At 43.1% G+C, this 20,519-nt stretch overlaps 2 protein-coding genes across 3 annotated transcripts in view; one reads left to right on the top strand and one right to left on the bottom strand.

Moving 5' to 3' along the window:
• Ttc3 (tetratricopeptide repeat domain 3) overlaps nucleotides 1-20,519 on the bottom strand; it is a 165,682-nt gene that overhangs the window by 132,183 nt on the left and 12,980 nt on the right. The gene's annotated exons all lie outside the window — the stretch shown is intronic.
• Nucleotides 1,217-9,186, top strand: Pigp (phosphatidylinositol glycan anchor biosynthesis class P). Its single transcript, XM_004649102.2, is given in 5 exon segments — nucleotides 1,217-1,315; nucleotides 1,317-1,332; nucleotides 3,962-4,034; nucleotides 7,436-7,554; nucleotides 9,056-9,186. Coding segments are annotated over 5 exon segments (405 nt in total). The 5' UTR covers nucleotides 1,217-1,249.

Genomic DNA, 20,519 nt, shown 5'->3' with positions numbered 1-20,519 from the left:
TACACGCAGGATGCACATGCGCACGACAGATACTTCAGGCAGGGGTCATGGCCACAGGTGGCGCAGCTACTCGCTGTGGAAGATGCGTATCCCATGGAGGAGGACAGTGACACGAAGGGGGCCACCCAGAGGCTGGGAACCCAAACCCACCCAGGGAAGGTGGAGTAGAGACACAAAGGGAACAAGCAAGGACAGATGCCCGTGCGCTCTGCCCGAGGGGGACCTGTCGCCAACTAGGGGTGTCACCCACTCACTCAGGGACCAGGACTGGGATGCCCGGGCAGCATGGGTGCAAAGCACCCAAAAGGACCACTCCCACAGTCCTCCCACAGTCCCACCATGCAATAACTCGGGACCTACACTCGCAAAGGGTTCACTGGACAAGGGGAAATCATACACTAGAGCAGAAAGAACCAGTCACACCCCCTCCACGCTGGCCCACGCAGACACAGTGTGCACCTCAATGAGTGACACGCACGATGCGCGCACACCCGCACTCACCACACACCCACCCAGGGTGTGAAATACACGCTCCCCAGGTATCTCGGCTGCAGCGGGACTAGGTGACGCGTCTGGGAGCCCTGCCACGCGCGGAGTGTCCGTCCACTCACCCGAGCGGGTAGCCCGCGAGTCTCGGACACGGACAGCAGCAGCCGCCGCCTCCGTGGTCCCGACTGAGCCGCGAAGCCGGAGGCAGGCTGTAAGTAGCAGTGGTGTCACATGGGTAGGCAGCGCACATGCGCACTCATTCCCCCCCCCGCCCCCGCATCTGCCCGCCCTCCAGTCCACCAGCCCCCAAGCTGACGGTACCACCCCCCCCCATCTCCCTGCAAGAGTCGCGGGGCGCTAGCGCCAGGGGGAGGGGACAGTTGTCTCGCCTTAGCGGTATCTTCGGTTCTGCTGCCCCACCCCCTTAACTACGGCTACAGCTTAAAAAGTAGTGCATAGAACTCCCTACCGAGGTGGCCAAGGGGCTCGGGTGGACCTGCGCAGGTTGCCCCGCCGCTAGTGAGGGATACAGCGCCCCTCCCCAACGCACCCCAGAGCGCTGGGCCCCATCATGAGCGTCGCAGGTGAGCCCTCCTGCAGCACAGCGGGAGGGCGCCCTTCCGGAGCAGGAGTCGGTTTCCCCTGCAGTGACTGTGTCTAGTGCAAGCCAGTTAGTTATAACAGCTCAGTGGTGAGGGGGAGTCGATCACTGATGACAACTGTGTTCCTTTTCCACAGACTGTCCAAAGCCACGGAGAAAATGGTGGAAAATTCACCATCGTTATTGCCAGAAAGAGCGGTTTATGGCTTTGTACTTTTCTTAAGCTTCTCAATTTGGCTTCAGTAAGTACTCTCCTGGGAGGGTCGCTCCCTGGAGTCCAAGGAGCAGGAAATAATGCATTTGTTCTTAGAATATGCCAACATCAGCTGCTGATTTGTCCTACTTACATGCCTTTTTAAAAAGACCTGAAGAGAAACCATGTCTGCTAGAGTGTTCTATATGGCAGCACTAGCCCAAGACGTTCAGTCTCAATTCAGATTTAGCAGCAGGCCCTACAGCGAAGTGAGTAAAACCTGGTGCTTGCCCCTAAAGAGGTCATGGTCTTCTGAAGAGTAATAAATTTAGTAGAAATCAGATTCTTCCCAGAAACTGTACCTGGTGCTGTACATGACAGAAGAATAATTAGGAGGGAAGACAGGCCGTGAAGGAAGGTAGAGATTTTAAGTCAAGCATTTGCTCCACGGAGCATGCAGCAGCTGAGGAGTGAAGACAGCTGGGCTAGAGAATGGACAAGGCAGGCTGTCTCCGCAGTGTTCCACTTACACATAAGGAAACTGAAGCTCACTGAGGGATTAACATGCTCAGACTCACACAGCAGACCTCAAGTCCTTCACCAAAAGGATTTGGGAATTAGCTAGCAGGTAGTCAAGAGGAAAAAAATTGGATGTCTCCAGTCTAACTTTTTGGAATCTGGTGGAAACAAGGAAGGTGGAGTGGTGGTCCTTCTAAAAAATCAACCTAAGGGTAAAGCCCTCCTGGAGTCTGGGAAGGAGTTGTAACTGAGTTCAAATTCTGGCTCTTACACCAATCAGCAAGTGTTTGACCTGGGACTTCTTTGAGCCTATTTTCTTCTTAAAAAATATATATTTGCATGTTACAGGGTCTCGCTAAGCAGCCTGGACTCATAGTGATCCTGTTTTCAGCCTCCCCAGCACTGGAATTATAAGCATATGCCACTAGGACCAGGGTCTGTGGGCTCAGCCTGACCTAAGGGGATCCAACCCAAGTCCCCCAGCTTGCCTATGCTTGCCTAAGCAGGTGCTTTAGTCCACTGAGCTATCTCGCCGGCCCCTGGGCCTTCTTTGAGTCTTCAGTTTTCTCATCTGTAAAAGGGTACTGATAATGATGTTTACTGAATGCTTATTACACACAATCCACGGCCCTAGAGTTAGGTACTGTTATTGTCATTGTAAAGATGAGAATTGTGGGCTTAAGCAACCTGCTCAGGGTCACAGATATAGTAAATGATAGTGCTAGAATTTGAACCCAAATACACAGATTTTACTCTGCTCCCACTTCTGTTCTATTAACTGGGGTGATTTAAATAAATATAAAGAACAATAAGGAACTGTCAGGTGCTGTCATTACCATTTTTGTAAATTCCTACTCAAAGAATATTTCAAGGATTAGAAACTATACAAATAAAAACTGACCTTAAGACTTACTCTCCGTGACACCCACAACTGCAATTTAATTCAAGCATTTGGGTTTCTGCCATATGCCAGGCACAATGGCAGGCCATGGAGAAGCTTGCTAGCCAAAATTTTCATTCTATGAAGAAAAGATAGTGGAAAAATTAAATAAGTGTAAAGCATATACAATGCCAGATAATAACACGTACTATGGGCAGAATTATGCAAGAGGAAGATGTAGAATGGAAAAAGTTCAAGTGCGTTCTGTGTCATTTTTTATTCTTCATTCATTAGTACATATCACAGTATAGTGAAAAGATCAATTTATACCTATTTACCACTAATTTCATTTAATTAAATAAATTTATTTATTTAGAGAAAGGGTCTCATTATGTAGTTCAGACTGGGCGTGAGCTCGCTATGTACCACAGGTTGGCCTTGAACTCATAGTGATGCTCCTGGTTCCTCCACCTCCTGAGTACTGGGACTAAAGGTATGCATCACCACACCCCACCCAATACTAGATTTTAAATTCAGAGAGGGCAGAAGCTATCTCTTCGGGGTTCACCACTGTATCTCATACTCCTGATATACAGAATTCTACAATATGTATTTGTAGAGAGAAAAAAAAATCTATCATTATTTGTTCCTATCACTTCCCTTGAGAAGGAAATATAGCCTAAGATTCCACTGCTTCATTTGTGAAAACTGTCTTCAGACCTCAGGGGTTGTTTTGAGGACCAAATGAAATAGTGCACATAGAATGGGGCTTGTCCCCCAGTGCACAGTCGGCGCTTTGCTACTGCTATTACCAGGGACAACAATAGAGGCTACCAAGATTTGGGGCTGAGGAATAGAAGACTGTACTCTGGCAGAGAAAACAGACATTCAACCTATAGTGTCCAGAACTGCAGTGAACTCCACTCTAAGCAACTAAGCATCTGTAATTTCTTGTGCCCTGTATGTGGAGACGCCGTATTAAACATCTAGTATACATACAGCAAATTGCTAAGTGCTGTAAGAATTATAATCGCTGAGGCAGGCTTTGTGCCCTCGAATTGCTTAAAGTATAGTGTAGGAGTTAAGCTGTTAAAAAATGACCAACAATAAGGTAATTATGGTTAAGTCCTAGACAAATGATACAAATAAGGAGCTAGAAAACTGAAAGGGAAAATCATTTCTGAGAGATTCACAGAAGAGAATCTTTGTCACCTCTGAACTGAAATGGACTGGACTGAACTTACATCCTACTAACTTCTTGTCTGTTTTCATCCTAGAGTACTTTATCTTGTATGGGCTTTTGTGCCTGAACCTTGGCTACACTCCTTAGGCTTAACCTACTGGCCTCAAAAGTGAGTTTAGGGGCTGGCGAGATGGCTCAGTGGTCTAAAGCACCTACATGGAACAAGCTTGGCTAAGCACAGGGACCACGGTTCGATCCCCCAGCACCACATGCCAGCCAGCCCCGCCCCCTGGAGGGCTGAGCTGGCCACACATACACACACAATAAATAAATAAATGTTTAAAAAAAAAAAGTGAGTTTAAATTTCTTAAGAGTGAAGTTAATGCTGTTTTGAAGGATCATATTCTTCCTTAAGATAACCCAACTGTTACATGGCTTTCTTTAAAATCCATGAATAGCCATATAGAAATTAAAAGTTTTTTAAAGGTAAGCCGGGCATGGTGGCACACATCATAATCCCAGCACTCAGGGGACTGGGAAGATCCTTGCAAGTCTGAGACCAGGGTGACCTACAGAGTGATTCAAGGCCAGCTGGAACTGTACAGTAAAACCCTGTTTCAAAAAGACAACAAAAAGGGGCTGGGAGGGCCGGCTAAATAGCTCAGCAGATTACAATGCCTGCAAGCAGCTGCAGGGGCCAGGGTTTCAATCCTCAGCCTGCTGTGCTGGCCCCGCCCCTGGAGCATGCTGGGCAATTGAGACTAGGCGTGGTGGCCACACCTGTAATCCCAGCTCTTGGGAGGCTAGAAACAGGCGGATCACTAGGAGTCCGATCTAGTAGTGACACCCTGAACACCCTGTAGAACCTTCTGTAAAAATAAATAAAAACTTTGGGCTGGGGAGGTAGCTCAGTAGAATAAGTGCTTGCCTGGCAAGTGCAAGGTCCTGAGTTCAATCCCCAGTACCACCAAAAAAGGGGGGGGGGGGCTGGGGATAGAGCTCAGCAGTCTAAGTGCCTACCTGGCAAGCATGAGGACCCTGGATTCGATCCAGGTACCAATGCTGTGCAGGCCCCAGAAGGGCACGCCATGCCGGCCACTAAAACCAGGTATGTTGGTACACCCCTGTAATCCCAGCACTGGGGAGGCTGAGACAGGAGGATCACTACAAGTCTGAGCTGTGTAGCAAGACCCTGTACCAAATAAATAAAAGATTAAGGAAAAAAAAATTAACAGATGACAAAAAATATTATTATATTTTGTATCAGAACTTGAACTCAGGACCTTGCTCTTGCCAGGCAGATACTTGTGCCCCTGAGCTGTACCCCAGCTTAAAGGTTGTTAATACACCTCTAATGAAAGATGATGGGGCTGGTGAGATGGCTCAGTGGTTTAAAGCACCTACTTAGAACAAGCTTAGCAAAGCATTGGGACCACGGTTCAATCCCCCAGCACCACATGCCAGCCAGCCCCACCCCCTGGTGGGCTGAGCTGGCCACACACACACACACAAATAAATAATAAAGTAATTAAAAAAAAAAAAGAAAAAAGAAAGATGATGAGGTAAACACACTTTTCTATCTCCATTTCTTCACAAAACCTTGCTAAAATGACCATAGAGAATGGTCAAGATATAAGTCCACAGAAATAAAAGATAGCATATAAGAGGCATCAACAAAATTCTGAGAAGCAGATATTCAAGAAAATTTCTGCATTTTCCTCATTATTAGAATAACGAAGCTATCACGAATATTTGTGTCCTGAACTCCACAAAAGCTTAGACTCTAGAAGAGAAACATGCTTAAAGAACATAAGGCCCTCTCTCCCTCAGTCCCCATACCTGAGATTCCAACCCTGCCCTTCCCTGCAGAAAACATTTTCAGCCTGTAAGGCTGGAAGAATCTTTACCCTGGGTCTACTGGGTCTGACTTTAGAAAGAAGTAGACAACTACATGGCTGCCCGATAAGATCCTCCAGCTTTCCTATGGTCTTTCTTTTCTCTTTTTTCCCTTCCTTCCTTCCTTCCTTCCTTCCTTCCTTCCTTCCTTCCTTCCTTCCTTCCTTCCTTCCTGTTTAGGGAAGGGTCTACAGAGTGTTCAGGGTCTCACTACTAGATAGGACTCCTAGTGATCGGCCTGTTTATAGCCTCCCAAGAGCTGGGATTACAGGCATGCGCTACCAACGCCCAGTCTCAACTGCCATCTCAGTGTGCCCCAGGGGCAGGGCCTGCCCCGTGCCTGCTTGCAGATGCTCTAATCCACTGAGCTATTTGGACCGGCCCTTTCTCCCTGCCCTAAACCATGCCTTTGTCTCAGAAAAAGTTGGGAGGAAGCTGATTGGTCCAATGTAAGAGAAAAGGATCTGTAACTTCCGACACCAGGACGACCCAGGGAAAGCAGCCAGGTGTCCTCCCTGAAGGCCCTCCAGGTGATGCTGCCTGCCCACATAGGCGTTTTGCTTCTACTTGGCATGTGAACAATTCATTCTTCAAAATGAACTCACCAGCTTAAACTGCCAGATACTGGAAGAAAACCTTTAACATCAACTACAAAAAGAAAAGGAGAGCTTAGGGAAAATGGAGAAAATGCCAGGTGTAGAAGAAAACTTTTTAAATGACTTAAATCTTCTAGGAGATATAAAAAGATAGTTAAGTGTAAAACAAACAGTATGCCAGACAAAGGAATTGTTTAAGGAATTACTGTATCTGAAAATTCTGACAGCCAGAATAGGAAGGAAATTATTAAACAAAGTACCCAATTAAACATGTCTAGATAAGAGTACTTGATGTACTTAGCTGCGCTGAGGCATGTCAGAGAACTGCAGTCTGGAGTTTTAATAGAGAAAATCAAACAAATACACAAAAAGATGTAATTACTAATTTCAGAAAACACAAAATATTTCACACAAAAAAACATACACTAATGCCAGGCATGGTGGCTCATACCTATAATCCCAACACTTGAGGTTGAGGCAGGAGGATCACTGGGAGTTTGAGGCTGGCCAGTCTGGGATACACAGTGAGCTCAAAGCTATCCTGACTGCAAAGCAAGACCCCGTCTCAAAAAGAAAACTTAGGTTCTCAGCTGCAAACATAGTACTTTTTAAACACTAATGTAACCAGAATTTGTGACCTAAGTGTAGCAAACAATAGAAGGTTGTCTTTATCTCCAACTCAGGAGTCTAGAGAAAATGTCTGAAATTGAAAGAAAAAACAAAAAATATGAGCATATTATGTAGGATGAGGAAGTACCAGAAGAAACAGCTCAGCTATTTGAAGAGGCCCTTCCTGGGAATGGGACAACAGAGTAGGACAGATGCGGTAGAAGCTGCAGCTTTTTATGACTGTTGAGAATTATAACTTAAGATGTCTATTCTTGAGCCAGGCACAGTGGCACATGTCTATAATCACAGTACTCAGGAGGCTGAAGCAAGAAGATCTCCACAAGTTCAAAGCCAGCCTGGACTACATAGTGGGTTCAAGGCTGGCCTGAACTACATAGTGAGACCCTGTCTCAAAAAACAAACAAAAGATGTCAGTAAGGTGCATTATCATCTATTATCTCTTTTCCAGATCCTGGGCAGTTGCACTGCCTGTCTACCTCCTTATTACTATAGTAAGCAGTTATGTACTCTTATTTGGAATTAACATGATGAGCACCTCTCCACTCAATTCCACTCATACAATGACAGGTAAATTTATATAAAAGGAAAGTGGTGGGGATGAAGAAATGGTATACTAGCAAACGGCAATTTAGGCTGGGCATGGTATCGTGCCTATAATCCCAGCTCTTGAGAAGTGGTAAATAGGAGGATCACTAGGAGTCTGATCTAGTAGTGAGACCCTAGACCCTTCCCTAAAATACAAAAACAGAAAGAAAGACAATCAAGACTAAGCTGCAAAGCACCTGCTAGGAGAAAAGATCCTATCTTCCTATTAGCTATCATTTGTTCTGTAATGGGGATCGAACTCAGGAACTTGCACTTGCCAGGCAGGTGCTTGTGCCTACTGAGCTATTTCTTGGGACCTATCATTTGTTCTTTATATCTGGCACAAGACAAATGATGTGCTATTAAACCTGGTGTGTCTCATTTCACTTAACATCATGAGCTCAAAGTTGATCTGTTTTTCTACACATTACTTAAGTTTACCCTTCTTTAAGGCAGAGTAGTACTGTATTATCTATAAGTGAAAACCATACTTTATCCATTCATCCATCAATGGACATACAAGCCACTTCCAAGATTCAGCTGTGATGAGCTGTGCTGCTATAAACAGGAGTATGCCTGTATCTCTGTAATTCCATGTCTTTAACAAAAAGAATCTAGAAGAAATTAATGCCTGATACAGAGTTATACAAAAAGACATACTTAGAGGAAATAAGTTACAGTGAATATGATTAGTTCTATTTGTGCAAGAAATCAATTCTAAATTATAGGACTAGTTAACAGGCGTTTTTCTCACAAAAACTACAAGTATATAAAGCATATTTCTCAGCAACTTTGCTTGAAACTTCTTTATCATAACAGTGACTGTGATCAAGGGATGGCAAATAGGCACATGCAGACCTTGCTTGCAAGGATTTGAACAGGGTGTATGTGCCCCTCGGGATCGCTGTGGGCACTTTATCCCAAGTAAGGAGAGTACAAGAGCCACAGCATGCTTGTGGGGTAACTTTCCGTTTCCAAACCAAATACGTGATCCTGTGCAATGGACTTTGAAAATCAATTATAGCAGTTTAAATTTCTTACCTGACACCTACTATATTCTCAGTATCCTTAACTGAGTATAGCAAATAGACAATTTGTGCCAAGTAAGGAAATAATTTAGTTTTCCAAAGTATTTATACCAAAAGATTTAATAGTTTTCAGTGTTTATATAAATACATCTTCAAGGCCTGCATGTAACTATCCCTATGAAAACCATGAAGTGAGACTTTCGTAATCATTGTACAGCTGGAGGAAATGCTAATTTTTTCCAAGTTAGAGATGAGGAAAGTACTTTACTGATTGCATTTTTATTTGAATTGGAACATTTCTTCTAAAGAGAGGATTTAAGTAATCATTTAATTATGTTAAACATGGTATTTGTCATTACCCAGACATCAGCCTAGAAAACTATGTGATGAGTCTTAATTAACTAGAAACTTACAGGGGAAACTGCACGGGTAAACACAGCTTCTGTTCTTTTCTTATAACTATGCTAAACACCAACAGCAGAAGAAATACCAAAAAGAGTCCATCCCAGCCTTAAGGGAGATTCCTATTCATGAAGTAAACCAAACGTTTTTTCTTGCAGACAAAGAACTTCACACTAAAAACTGAGCTGTGTGTAAACATACTAGCACCAAGCATTTAGTCCTAAATTTTGGACAGAATAATTTTGACCATAATTATACTATCACTGTTATTAGTACTCAGTATTAAGATGTAAAAAATAAAAGTTGATCTTCTCTTAAATAAAGTTCAATTAAATATTGCAAATGTGCTCAGATATGAGTTATTAATGAAGAGGATAAATAAAACTGCATTACCCTTCTAAATAAGTTCAATTAAACATTCTGTGTTCAGATGTGAGTTATTAATGAACAGGATAAATAAAACACTGCATTACCCAGTAGCAGACTGAAAAAAAAACATAACACTGGTAAAATCAAGGCGTTCCAAGCCGAGCTCAGTGGCACACATCTGCATTCACAGCTACTCAGGAGGCTGAGGCAGGTTAGTGAGGGCTTGTGCCTAGATGTCCCCCCAGAGCCTCATGCAGTCATAGGCACGGCTTTTCAGAGATGATGGATCTAGAGTATGTGATGCTAGGACTCATTCAGGATCCAGTGCTAGGACTAAGGATGCGAGTGCTCCCCACCCGAAGAGCAGATGGCCCAGCTAAGATCTAAGAGAAAAGACCAAGAGGCTTGTTGCTTATGCATAGCTTTTGCTGTCCTCTGCCCCCCATCAACTGTTTCTCTTCTGCCACGCCACCCTACCTTGGAGCCAGTTAACCATGGACTGAAACCTCTACAAGCTGTGAACCAAAGGAACCTTTGCTCCTTTAACTTTGAGTGTCACATATTTTGTCTCAGCAATGAGAAAAGAAAGACAGGGCCGGCTGGGGATATAGCTCTGCAGCACAGTGCCTGCCTGGCAACTGCAAGGTCCTGAATTCGATTCCCAGTACAGAAAAAAAACTGAAACAAAGTTCAAGGGCAGTCTGTGCAACTTATCAAGACTGTATCTCATAATAAAAAGACCTGGGTGTGGCAGACCACTTGTCCAGCACCACAAGACTCTGGACTGAATCTTTAGCACTGGAAAAAAAAAAAAGTCCCTTCAGAGAGTCATTCGTAGTACAGCCTGCAAAGGACAGCTGTGTTTTTCCTCTTCTTTGTCTTAAGGATCCTGGAACTCAAAACTTGGGTTTCTGACAGACTAATTTTGGGGAGAGGCTACATTTAATATTTGTGCCATCTGATTCATGTTTGGGACAGAAATATTTCTGTCCACCTAGCTGCAATAAAACAGAGCTTATTCTTTAGTGGCTATTTTGGCTTTTCTCTCATTGCTGAGACAAAATACCCGGTTCCCAAAATTAAGGAAGTGAAGTTTACTTAGCTCAGTGTTTATGGAGGTTTCACTCTGTAATCAGTTGGCTTGAAGGTACAGTAGCATGGCAGAGGGGTACCAGTGTAAGGCAGCAGAAGACAGAAAAAGGAGTAAGAGCAAAAGCAGGGGACAGCAAGCATCTCTTCCTCCCTTAAGTGTACGCAGGCTACCAGCCCACGGCTGGGTTCTAGCAGGCACATCATCTCCCTGCCCTCCTCTTTGCACAGGCTCACGATGTTCACAAAGTGAGGGCCCAGAGCCCCTGCTGAATCAGTTAAACTTCTAAACATCTCAAGCTGACGAGAAGCAGCCACCCAAGGGCATGTCCTTTAAACTTTTCAAGTTGACACAATGTTATTGACCATTACTGAGGCAGATTAAGCAAATAAGAAAACATATATGCTGAGTGCAACACACAGCATTAAGGCAGTGTATGTTCTAAAAAGTGAAGAGATGACTACTTTACACTGGGTGGTCAAAGAAGGCCTCTCAGAAAGGAGGAGGCAGTTGGGTCTGAGAACCAAATTTTTTTTTTTTTTTAAAGGAACCAATTATATAAAGACTGACTTGTAGGGCATGGTAAACTTCTGAGTATGAAGCAAGGAGGACAGCAGTAAGGTGAAGTTTGGTGTGTCTGAAAATGAAGAAATCATCAGTGAACAGGGACTGGTGTGAAATGACACTGGTGTTACCAGGCTGGATGCTGATGGCATGGGAAGTTCGTCTAAGTGTGCCAAAAGTGGCACCTCTGATACCAAGCTATCTGGATCTTTGAGGAAAGGAATGGCATGGCCTGATGTGTTTAAAAGTCATTCTGGTAGCTAAAGGATGGGTGGAGAGAAGGAGTAGGAAATGAGGCAAGAGTACAAAGGGGACCATTAAGTCTGTTGTGCTCCCCTGGCAAGAAGCGATGGCTACCTGCAGCCAGCGGAAGCATGGCTGGGGAGGCATGGAGCACTGAGCGCTGCACACCCTGTCAGACACTACAGACTACAAGGCTGGGCGTCCCTAGGTGTCTCTGGCTTAGGGACCTGGGAACACCTCTGACTGGAAAACATTCAGAGAAGTACAGTCAGGCATTGGAATATTTGACAAATGAATTAGTTACTACTTTATTAATACCTGAATATATCTTGCGTAAAATGAAGAAACTTAGAAATAAAGTGTTTAACATTTGAATATACTCGCAGTTAGCTAGTGAGACCAAATTAAGTTCATTCAGCAATCAGAGCCCTCTAATATTTGATGCCCTAAATCTCTAAGGACTCAGTCACAATTTATTTTTTGGAGGATTTTTAAATTAGATTTTGTTGGTACATTTTAGATAGATATAACAATCACATTACTCATACAGAAGTTGTACCTCTACATGGCATAAATTGTTTTCCCCTGTTCTCCTACCCTGCTGTCAACCCTGTCCCCTCCCCATTTACAAAGCTTTATGTCCATGTTTTCCTTCTTCAGTCATGTTTTGTTTTGTTTTTTTTTTTTTTTTTTTTCTGGAACCGGGGATTGAACTCAGGCCCTTGCGCTTGCCAGGGAAGCGCTTATTCCACTGAGCCATCTCCCCAGCCCCTAAATGGCAGAAGGATTTTTTTTTTTCTCCGAATGCCTTCAGGGCAGGTTTGGCTGGTTTGAGTTGTGGGGATCAACCACAGCAACCTGAGCCTGACTGCTTTGTTGAAGCAGCCACTTAAAGAACTGAGCTAAGGGGCAGGCCCTCCATCAGTCATGTTTTAACTCATGCAAATTTCCCTATACCTCTGCAAATATATATGTAATTTTAAATAGGAAAAGTGAGACTTTATTTCATTTTTTTTCCCTTTTTTTGGTACTTGGAATCAAACTCAGGACTGTATGCTTACCAGGCAGGTTCTGTGTCACTGAGCTCTAGCTCCAGCTCTAGAACCTTTTTTTTTTTTAATTTTATTTATTTGTGTGTGTGTGTGTGTGGCCAGCTCAGCCCACCAGGGGGCGGGGCTAGCTGGCATGTGGTGCTGGGGGATTGAACCGTGGTCCCTGTGCTTTGATAAGCTTGTTCTAAGTAGGTGCTTTAGACCACTGAGCCATCTCACCAGCCCTAGAACCTCCTTTCAATGAGCTTATTTTTATGCATCCAGCATGTAAGGGACCTGCTGTTCCTGCTGCCCTATTTGTCCAATTCCTGTATCTGATGATCAGACCATGTTACCCATACTGCAGATTAGCTTAAGGAAATCACCCAACTCCCTCAAATATAGAATAATAAATAAATAGTATGTTACAATGGAATACTACATAGCCATGCACTCAAAACTAAATTACAGCTATATATAATATCACAAAAAAATGTCACAATGTTGAGTAAAGAATCATAAGAGAAGAACATGCTATAATGAATACACTTACATAAGGTTTAAATCTAGGGGAAAGAAAGTACAGTGATAAATATCAGAATAGAGGTCACCTTTGGAGAAAGTGTTAAACTATGAGGAGGCATGCAGGACCCCACAGGTGAGTTGGAAACATACATGCTTTAAGAAAATCATAGTTATATCATTAAGATTTGTGCTCTTACAAGGTATGGTAGCACACTCCAGTAATCTCAGCACTCAGGAGGTTGATGAAGGAGGATGGTCAATTCCAAGCCAGCCTGTTCGACCTTGCAAGACCTTGTCTTTAAAAAAAAAAAAAGTTGTGCTCTTGATGTAAATTATATTTCAATAAAAAAGGAAAAAATTAGTGCTTATTTCTAGAAACCTTAATTAATTAGTCAGTCTACAGTGGGACCCAGGGAAGAGTAGTTTAAAAAAAAAAAAAAAAAAAAAAAAAAAAAAAAAAACTTTTAGCAACAACTAACATACTGCCCAACCTGACGGGGCATAACTGAGCCTGTGGTTACGCTGCTCAGGGAGTGGCTGGCCACTCTGGAGAGAAAGTCAGAAACTAGTAGGGCAGTCGCTTGCCATCATGCGAACAGTATTCCTTCCACTTGCCTAGGACCAGGGGTGGGCCTAGAAAGGCTCTGAAATGGATCTGAACAGAAAATGACTTTCTCTACTATACCACATTTTAACCGTGACTTTCCTTTGTGTCCCAATCACACTATCTTTCTAGCTCATAAAAAAGGGCTGCGGTTCTTTGATGCTCGCGATCAGCTTAGAGCTACAATTCTGTGTACGTGTGTGACAATCTCAGGATAAATTTTTACTCAAAAAGAGCTTCAAAGTGCTTTTCTGTATAGATTATATCTAGAAATTAGAAATCCTGCTTTTTTGTTATTTTTGGTTTTATTGAAATAGAGTCTCACTGGCCTTGAATTTGCAATCCTCCTGCAGCCTCGTGAACACTGGGGTTACAGTCATGCACCACCACTTCCACTTACATTTTATAAAGCATCTATAAATTTGTGTTACAAAACTAGTTTTTTCTGGCCCTCATACTCCCGTCACAATAAGCAACAGACTGGGCCTCGCGACTTCTAACACAAACTGCTATGTAATAACTGCCATAGCCAGGTACAGAAAGGGTGACAGTTTACCATAACGGGTTTGCCAAGCACCCCTCTTTAACGCAGAGGCTTATGTTTACGTCTTAAAATGCTTTGATCTCACTAACAAATAAGTCCTTAGAGCAGACTCCTAATAAAAGACCAATTTGTAAAACTGGGCCGCTTTAATGCTTTTACAATGTAATAAATAGTTTTCTTGCCGAATGTAGTCCTGAGAGTTGTTCAGCAGCATTCAAGTTATGGTTTTCCTCATGGTCTGTAATCTTCAGTAAGTGTAAGAAGTTACTGTACGACACATCCGTCAAGCTAGTAAGACTGCACTGCTGCGTCCAGCATTTTCAGGGTTGTTGCTTACCTGGGCATATTTACCCCAGATAAGCTTGCCTCCTGGGGTCACAAGGCCCAACTCCCTCGCGTTCACCTCAATCACTGTTCCTCTGGTAATAACACTCAAAGTTGTATACAGTGGTGATGAAGGATTCTTTTTCACACCAAGTACTGGCAGGCAAAAGGTGGCTTTCACTTCAGGATGTGTTATGTAGGCCTTCTTAAAACGTAAGCCCACTGGCCTAATGAATCTTTCACGTTTAGTTCGTTTTCTTTTAAATCCATCTCCAACAAAGCAAACTTTAGTAACCATCCTCTTCCATGCCTTTTTTCTCTTTCCAGTTTGAATAACTTTTAATACTTCTGTTTCTCCTTGGGTACAAACTTTGGTCAGAGGAACTCTCATTTTCCTGCCTTTTCTTTTTGTTTTTGTTTAATCATGTTGGAAAGTACTTTTGCACAAGACTGTCCTTCTCTGTCCAGCAGGTAGGCAGGTCCTGCTCCTTGTGGAGTCTTCATCATTCTTTTGTTTGGTGTTTCTCTTTTCATGTATCTTGATAATCTTCATTTATATTTTCTCTACATGGTGCTGTTTGTGGTAGAGCTTAACTTTCAGGCCAATCTTTTTTTTTGGCCTTCTCTGAATGTTCATGAGCCTTTCAACTTTCCTTCTTTCTCATGGTAATTCAAGTGGTACCCATAGATTTTATGGTATAATTCAAGATATTCATTCTGTGGCATGATGACAGCGGCAGCCTCAGTTGTGCAAAGAAAATTATTAATTTTAGGGTGTCCCAGATACACATTAACATAATTTTTTTTAAATAATTCAAACTCCTTGGACTCTGTATTAAGCATTATTACCCCCCATCACATTGTTTCAGAATTTTGCTTTTTTAATTGTTATTTTTTCTTTAAAAAAAAAAAAAGTTTTATCCTTTGAAAGTGTGTTTAAAGTTGTCCCATTTCCCTGCCCAATCCCCTAGTTCTGGGTTGAAGCCACTGGTAAGTCACAGCTTTCAGAAGTATGGGAATATGGGCCCCAACATGTTTTTCAATGAACTTTTCTTTTTGTACTAGGAATAGAATTCATGACCTTGTGTTTGCCAGGCAGGTGCTGTGCTGCTGAGCTACATCACTGGCCCTCAATGATCTTTCAAATATTTCTCTTTATAATCAATGTGATTTACCAGGTCACCTTTTGAGTTATGTGGGGACATAAAGGATAAAAAAAGAAAAATCCAGATCCTAATGCTAAAAACAATTACCCATAAGTACATATTTCTGAGAATTAGCCATATTTTCCCAAACAAAAAACAATGGTGGAGTCATGAGCTCATCAGTGAGCAACAATGGAACCTGGACTTTCCTTACCTTAAGAGAAAAGAGGGACAGTTGTGATCTGTGGGCCTAGCACACGCAGGCGCAAAGCTTTCCTGATGTCATATAAGAACTGTGGTGGACTCTGGGTGGCCTGCAAGACTCTGGTAAGCTCTGACCTTAGACCCCAACATGCAGGCATGGAGCTTGTGCTGGTGCCAGTCCAAACTCTTAAGAACTTAGAAGGATCCTAAGTGGCCTGCAGGACGCTGGAGAGCTGTGATCTGTGGGCCTAGCACTCACAGGCATAGAGAATTCCTTGTGCCTGGTCCATCCATTTAAGAATTTAGGAGGATTCTGGTCGGCCTACAGGACTCTGGCAAGCTGAGTCCCTTGGCCCCCCAGCACTCAGGTGTGGAACTTGCACTGGCGCTGTTCCAACCTTTTACGAACTTAGGAGGATTCTAGACAGCCCATGGGATCCTTGTGTATGTGGCCAACATGCACTACTTACACTGAAGCTTTGTTGAGTATTGACCAGTCATCCCCCACTAGTAGTGAGAGCCTTGATGAGTCCTACCCTGCTCCCCACTGTAACAGAAACCTTACTGACACATGCTTCTCCACTCTCCCATTACTGGAAGCTTCAAAAATGCCAACAAGACAGGAGCAAAAAGCAATCGCAAGGGCTGGCCAAAGAGCTCAGCGGATTAAAGCACTTGCAAGCAGGTGCAGGAGCTGGGGATTCCATCCCTGGGCCTGCCGTGCCAGCCTTGCCCCTGGGACGGCAAGCTGAGATGGCAATTGAGACTGGGCATGGTGGCATGCCCCTGTAATCCCAGCTCTTGGGAGGCTATAAACAGGCAGGTCACTATGAGTCCGATTTAGTAGTGAGACCCTGAACACCCTGTAGTCCCTTCCCTAAAATACAGAAAAAAAGAAAAGAAAAAAAAAAGCAATCTCAATCCTTCACCCCACCCAGAACAAATCCAGGAAACAAAGACATATAAGAGATTGGAAATCACACACCTGAAATTTCTGAAATAATAGCAACTAAAGTAAAGAAACAAGTCTATAAATCTATATTAGAAATAAGATCAGAAATAATCTCTCAGATCAAAAAAGAAATGACAACAACCATAAAAGAATTGCTCAGCACAACTAAAGACATAGGTTTAAAAAAAAAAAAAAGAGAATAGAAAAATGATGGGAGAGCCGGGGAGACAGCTCAGTAGAATAAATTCCTGCCTAGCAAGCACAGGGTCCTGAGTTCAATTCCCAGTGTGGGTGAAAAAACAAAAAACAAAAACAAAAACAAAAAACCATGATGGAAACACTGAATGAACAATACAGGAAAGAATTACACTGCATGATATATTCATACAGCTATGCCAGAAATTAAGAACTCCATTGAAAGCTGGAAAAACTGCTTGAATGAAACTGAAGATAAGTCTTTCAGACCTCAAAGATAGCAGCACAGCTAAGGAATGTGAAAGGAAAAATCTCTGAAAACTAACAAGGAATCAGGAAATAACAATTCAGCAGCTACAAGATGACACAAAGAAAATAATACAAGAATAACAGATGTCAATGAAGTGGTGGGAGAAGGCACAAATGACACAAAAAGAAGTACTAGCAGGAAAATTTGCAGAAGTACTAGCAGGAAAATTTCAAAACATGAGAAAAGAATCTGATATACAGATGAGTGAAACATACAGAACTCCAAACACTCATAATCAAAATAAATCTATACTCAGACACATAATAATCAAGATTTCAGAAATCCAGCAAAAGAATATTAAAAGTTGTTAGGGAAGAAACACATCAACCAAAACGGAAAGCCCATCAGAATCACAGATTTCTCAACATGAACCATCAAATCAAGAAGAGCTTGAAGTATTTCAGGTCTGGAAAGAAAGTGACTTCCAACCCAGATTGATATACCTGCAAAACTATCTATCAAATTCAATGGCAAGATAAGATCCTTCCATGACAAAGAACTGAAAAAATTCATAACCACCAAACCAACCCTACAAGGAGTACTGACAGATATTCTAGAAAGAGATAGAAACAATCACAGCCTAGAATCACTGAACAGAGCAAGTAATTAAAAGGTGGGAAAAAATATGGAACCTGTAGCAGGAAAATAACATGACAAAAATAAGCAAATGTGTGTCAGTTAGAAGCACCAATATAAATGGCCAATTCACCAATTAAAAGAAACAAGAATAGAAAAGTGGATTAAAAAACAAAATCTAGGGGTCAGGGAGATGGCTCAGTGGCATAAGCGCTTCCCTGGCAAGCACAGGGGCCTGAGTTCAATCCCCAGTTCCACAAAAAAAAAAAAGAAAAAAGAAAAAAAATCTAACAATACACTGTATACAGGAAAACACTTAACTCAAAAGGAAATTCACAGATTAAAATTTAAAGGATGTAAAACAATTCTCCATACCACAGAAAATCAGAAAAAAGCAGGGGTAGCTATTTTGGTTGCTGACAACATCAACTTCAAACCAAAAATCATTCAAATGCCAAGCCAGCCCCACCCTTGGGCACCTTGAGACAGCAATTAAGACTGGGCATGATGGTGCACACCAGTAATACCAGCACTTGGGAGGCTATAAACAGGAGAATCACTGAGTCCCATCTAGTAATGAGACCCTGAACACCCTGTAGACCCTTCCCTAAAAATACAGAAAAAACAAAAATTAAAAAGTCATTCAGGGGCTGGGGAGACAGCTCAGCAGAATAAGCGCTTCCCTGCAAGCGCAAGTGCCTGAGTTCAATCCCCAGTTCTGGGGAAAAAAACAAAAACAAAAAACCTCATTTGCTCAGTATGGACTGAAACCTCCAGTAACTGAGCTACATAAACCTTTCCTTCCTTCATTTTGAGTGGTGGGTATTTGTACCAGCAATGAGTAAAAAGTAACTAAGACAGAATTTGGTACCACAGGAGTGGGGTCATTGCTTCTGGTCAGAGCTCAGACCAGAAGACTGTCTGGAAGGCAGCCTATAAAGACAAGGCTGGGAAGGTTTCTGCTGGGAAGGACTGCATTGGCTGTTGGACTCCAGATCATTTGGTTTTGACTTGGCAGAAAAGTTGTCTGAATTTTGCTCGTGTCCAGAGACTTTGCCTGAGACTGAGTTTAAGCATGGTGGACTGATCAATCTGGCAAAAGATATTTCAAAGCAGCCAAATATTGGGGCAGTGGCCGGTTGTTGCTGGGGGCTTTTAGCCAGATTTATGTTGAGAATCACAAGCAAGGAGCCCAGCAGGAAGAATTAAAATGTTGTGAGCTTGGCTAGAAAGAAAGTGCCAATAAAGCTGTGGACTGCAAGGATGGAGCTGAGAGGATATCCATTGCCGGGAAGGATCCTGAGAATGGAAAGGATGGCCTGAGGGCATCACAAGAGGAGGCAGGTCTTCACCCTTCACAGCCTCAGAACTGCAAAGGTCAGGGACTCTGCCTTGAGGGGAAAGCCATTGAGCCCTTGGTTCCAGAATGGTGCCAGTGGCCACACCAGGTTCCAGAATGGCCCCAGCATGGAGAAATTATTCCTCTGAATCAGGGTCAAAGTGCTCAGCAATCCAGGTACTCGACCCCTAGAGCCAAAAGAGAAGGAAATGTGGCTACTACTCCAGCTGGCAGCAGACCCTGGCATCATCCATGTGGCGATGATTTTAGGCGCATTCAGAATTCAGGAGTTCTGAGGTTAAGAAGGCTTCCACCTCGATTTCAGAAGGAGGTCTGGGAGGCCAGGCAGTGTGCCCCTGAGAGGGCAATGTGTGAAGCTGTGAGTGAGAAGCCTATTCAGTGGAAACCCCAGAAGTTTGGAAAAGCCAGGAACGTGGATCATCTAAGGGAAACTGCAAGTCAGGAGCACAGCTGACCTAAGAGAGAAGCCATGGGAGCTACCACCAAGAGTGCCACAGGGGAGGAGCCTCATGGAGCTCACAATTTGCCAGAGATTGCTTTGGATGTTCCACATGGAACTATAGGACTTAATGTTTGCCCTGCTGGATTTTGGATTTGTGTTGGTCCCAATGCTTGGTATCCTGCTGTGTGTACCTTTTGGAATGGTAATGTTTATCTTGTGCCTTTGAATGTTGCAAGTGTTTAAGTTTTCATTTGCACAGGGGCTCACAGTTGAGTTTGCCTTGGATCTTGGTGGAGACTTGGGACTTGGTCTCTTCAGCAATGTTGAAACTGTTGGGACTTTGGCAACTCAGAGATGGACTAGAATGTCTTTTGCATAAAGGGATATGCATGAGTCTTTGGGGGTCCCGGGGTGGAATGTTATGGTTTGTGTCTAGGTATCCCCCCAAAGCCTCCTGCAGTCTTGGAATGGCTTCTGGAGTTTGTGATTGAGTACTGTGGGGGTGGATGCTGCACCTGCCCTGGGGCAGGTAATTTGCATTACAATGTAAGGTGGGAAGAGAAGCTCACTGCTTGAGCTGCTGCTACCCCTCCCTTGTGCTCTTGCTCTTTGCTGCCGCCATGAAAGGTTGCCCTCTGCCGTGTGCTGCTCTGCCTTGGAGCCAGCTGAGTATAGACTGAAACCTCCAGTAACTGAGCTAAATAAACATTTCCTTCCTACATTTTGAGTGTCCGGTATTTGTCCCAGCAACAAGTAAAAAGTAAGACATCATTCAAAGAGATAAAGAAGGTCACTACATACCTGTTAAGGAAGCTGCAAGACGAAGAGATAACAATTATAAATATATATGCACCCACTGTAGGAGTACCACCTACATAAGACAAACTTTAACAAACATGAATAATCAAATGAGCAGTAATACAATTGTAATGGGGGACTTTGACATGCCCTCGTCTCAAAGAGATAAATCAACTAGGCAAAAAAAGAAAAGAAAAAAGAAAAAAAAAAATTAGCAAAGAAGTAACAGAACTAAACCAAA

This window comes from Octodon degus, unplaced genomic scaffold (genome assembly GCF_000260255.1).
Source record: "Octodon degus isolate 3935 unplaced genomic scaffold, OctDeg1.0 scaffold00045, whole genome shotgun sequence".
In the NCBI taxonomy this organism is placed as follows: domain Eukaryota; kingdom Metazoa; phylum Chordata; class Mammalia; order Rodentia; family Octodontidae; genus Octodon; species Octodon degus.
The sequence above is the reverse complement of the archived record's forward strand: the minus strand, read 5'-3'. Positions and strand labels throughout refer to the sequence as shown.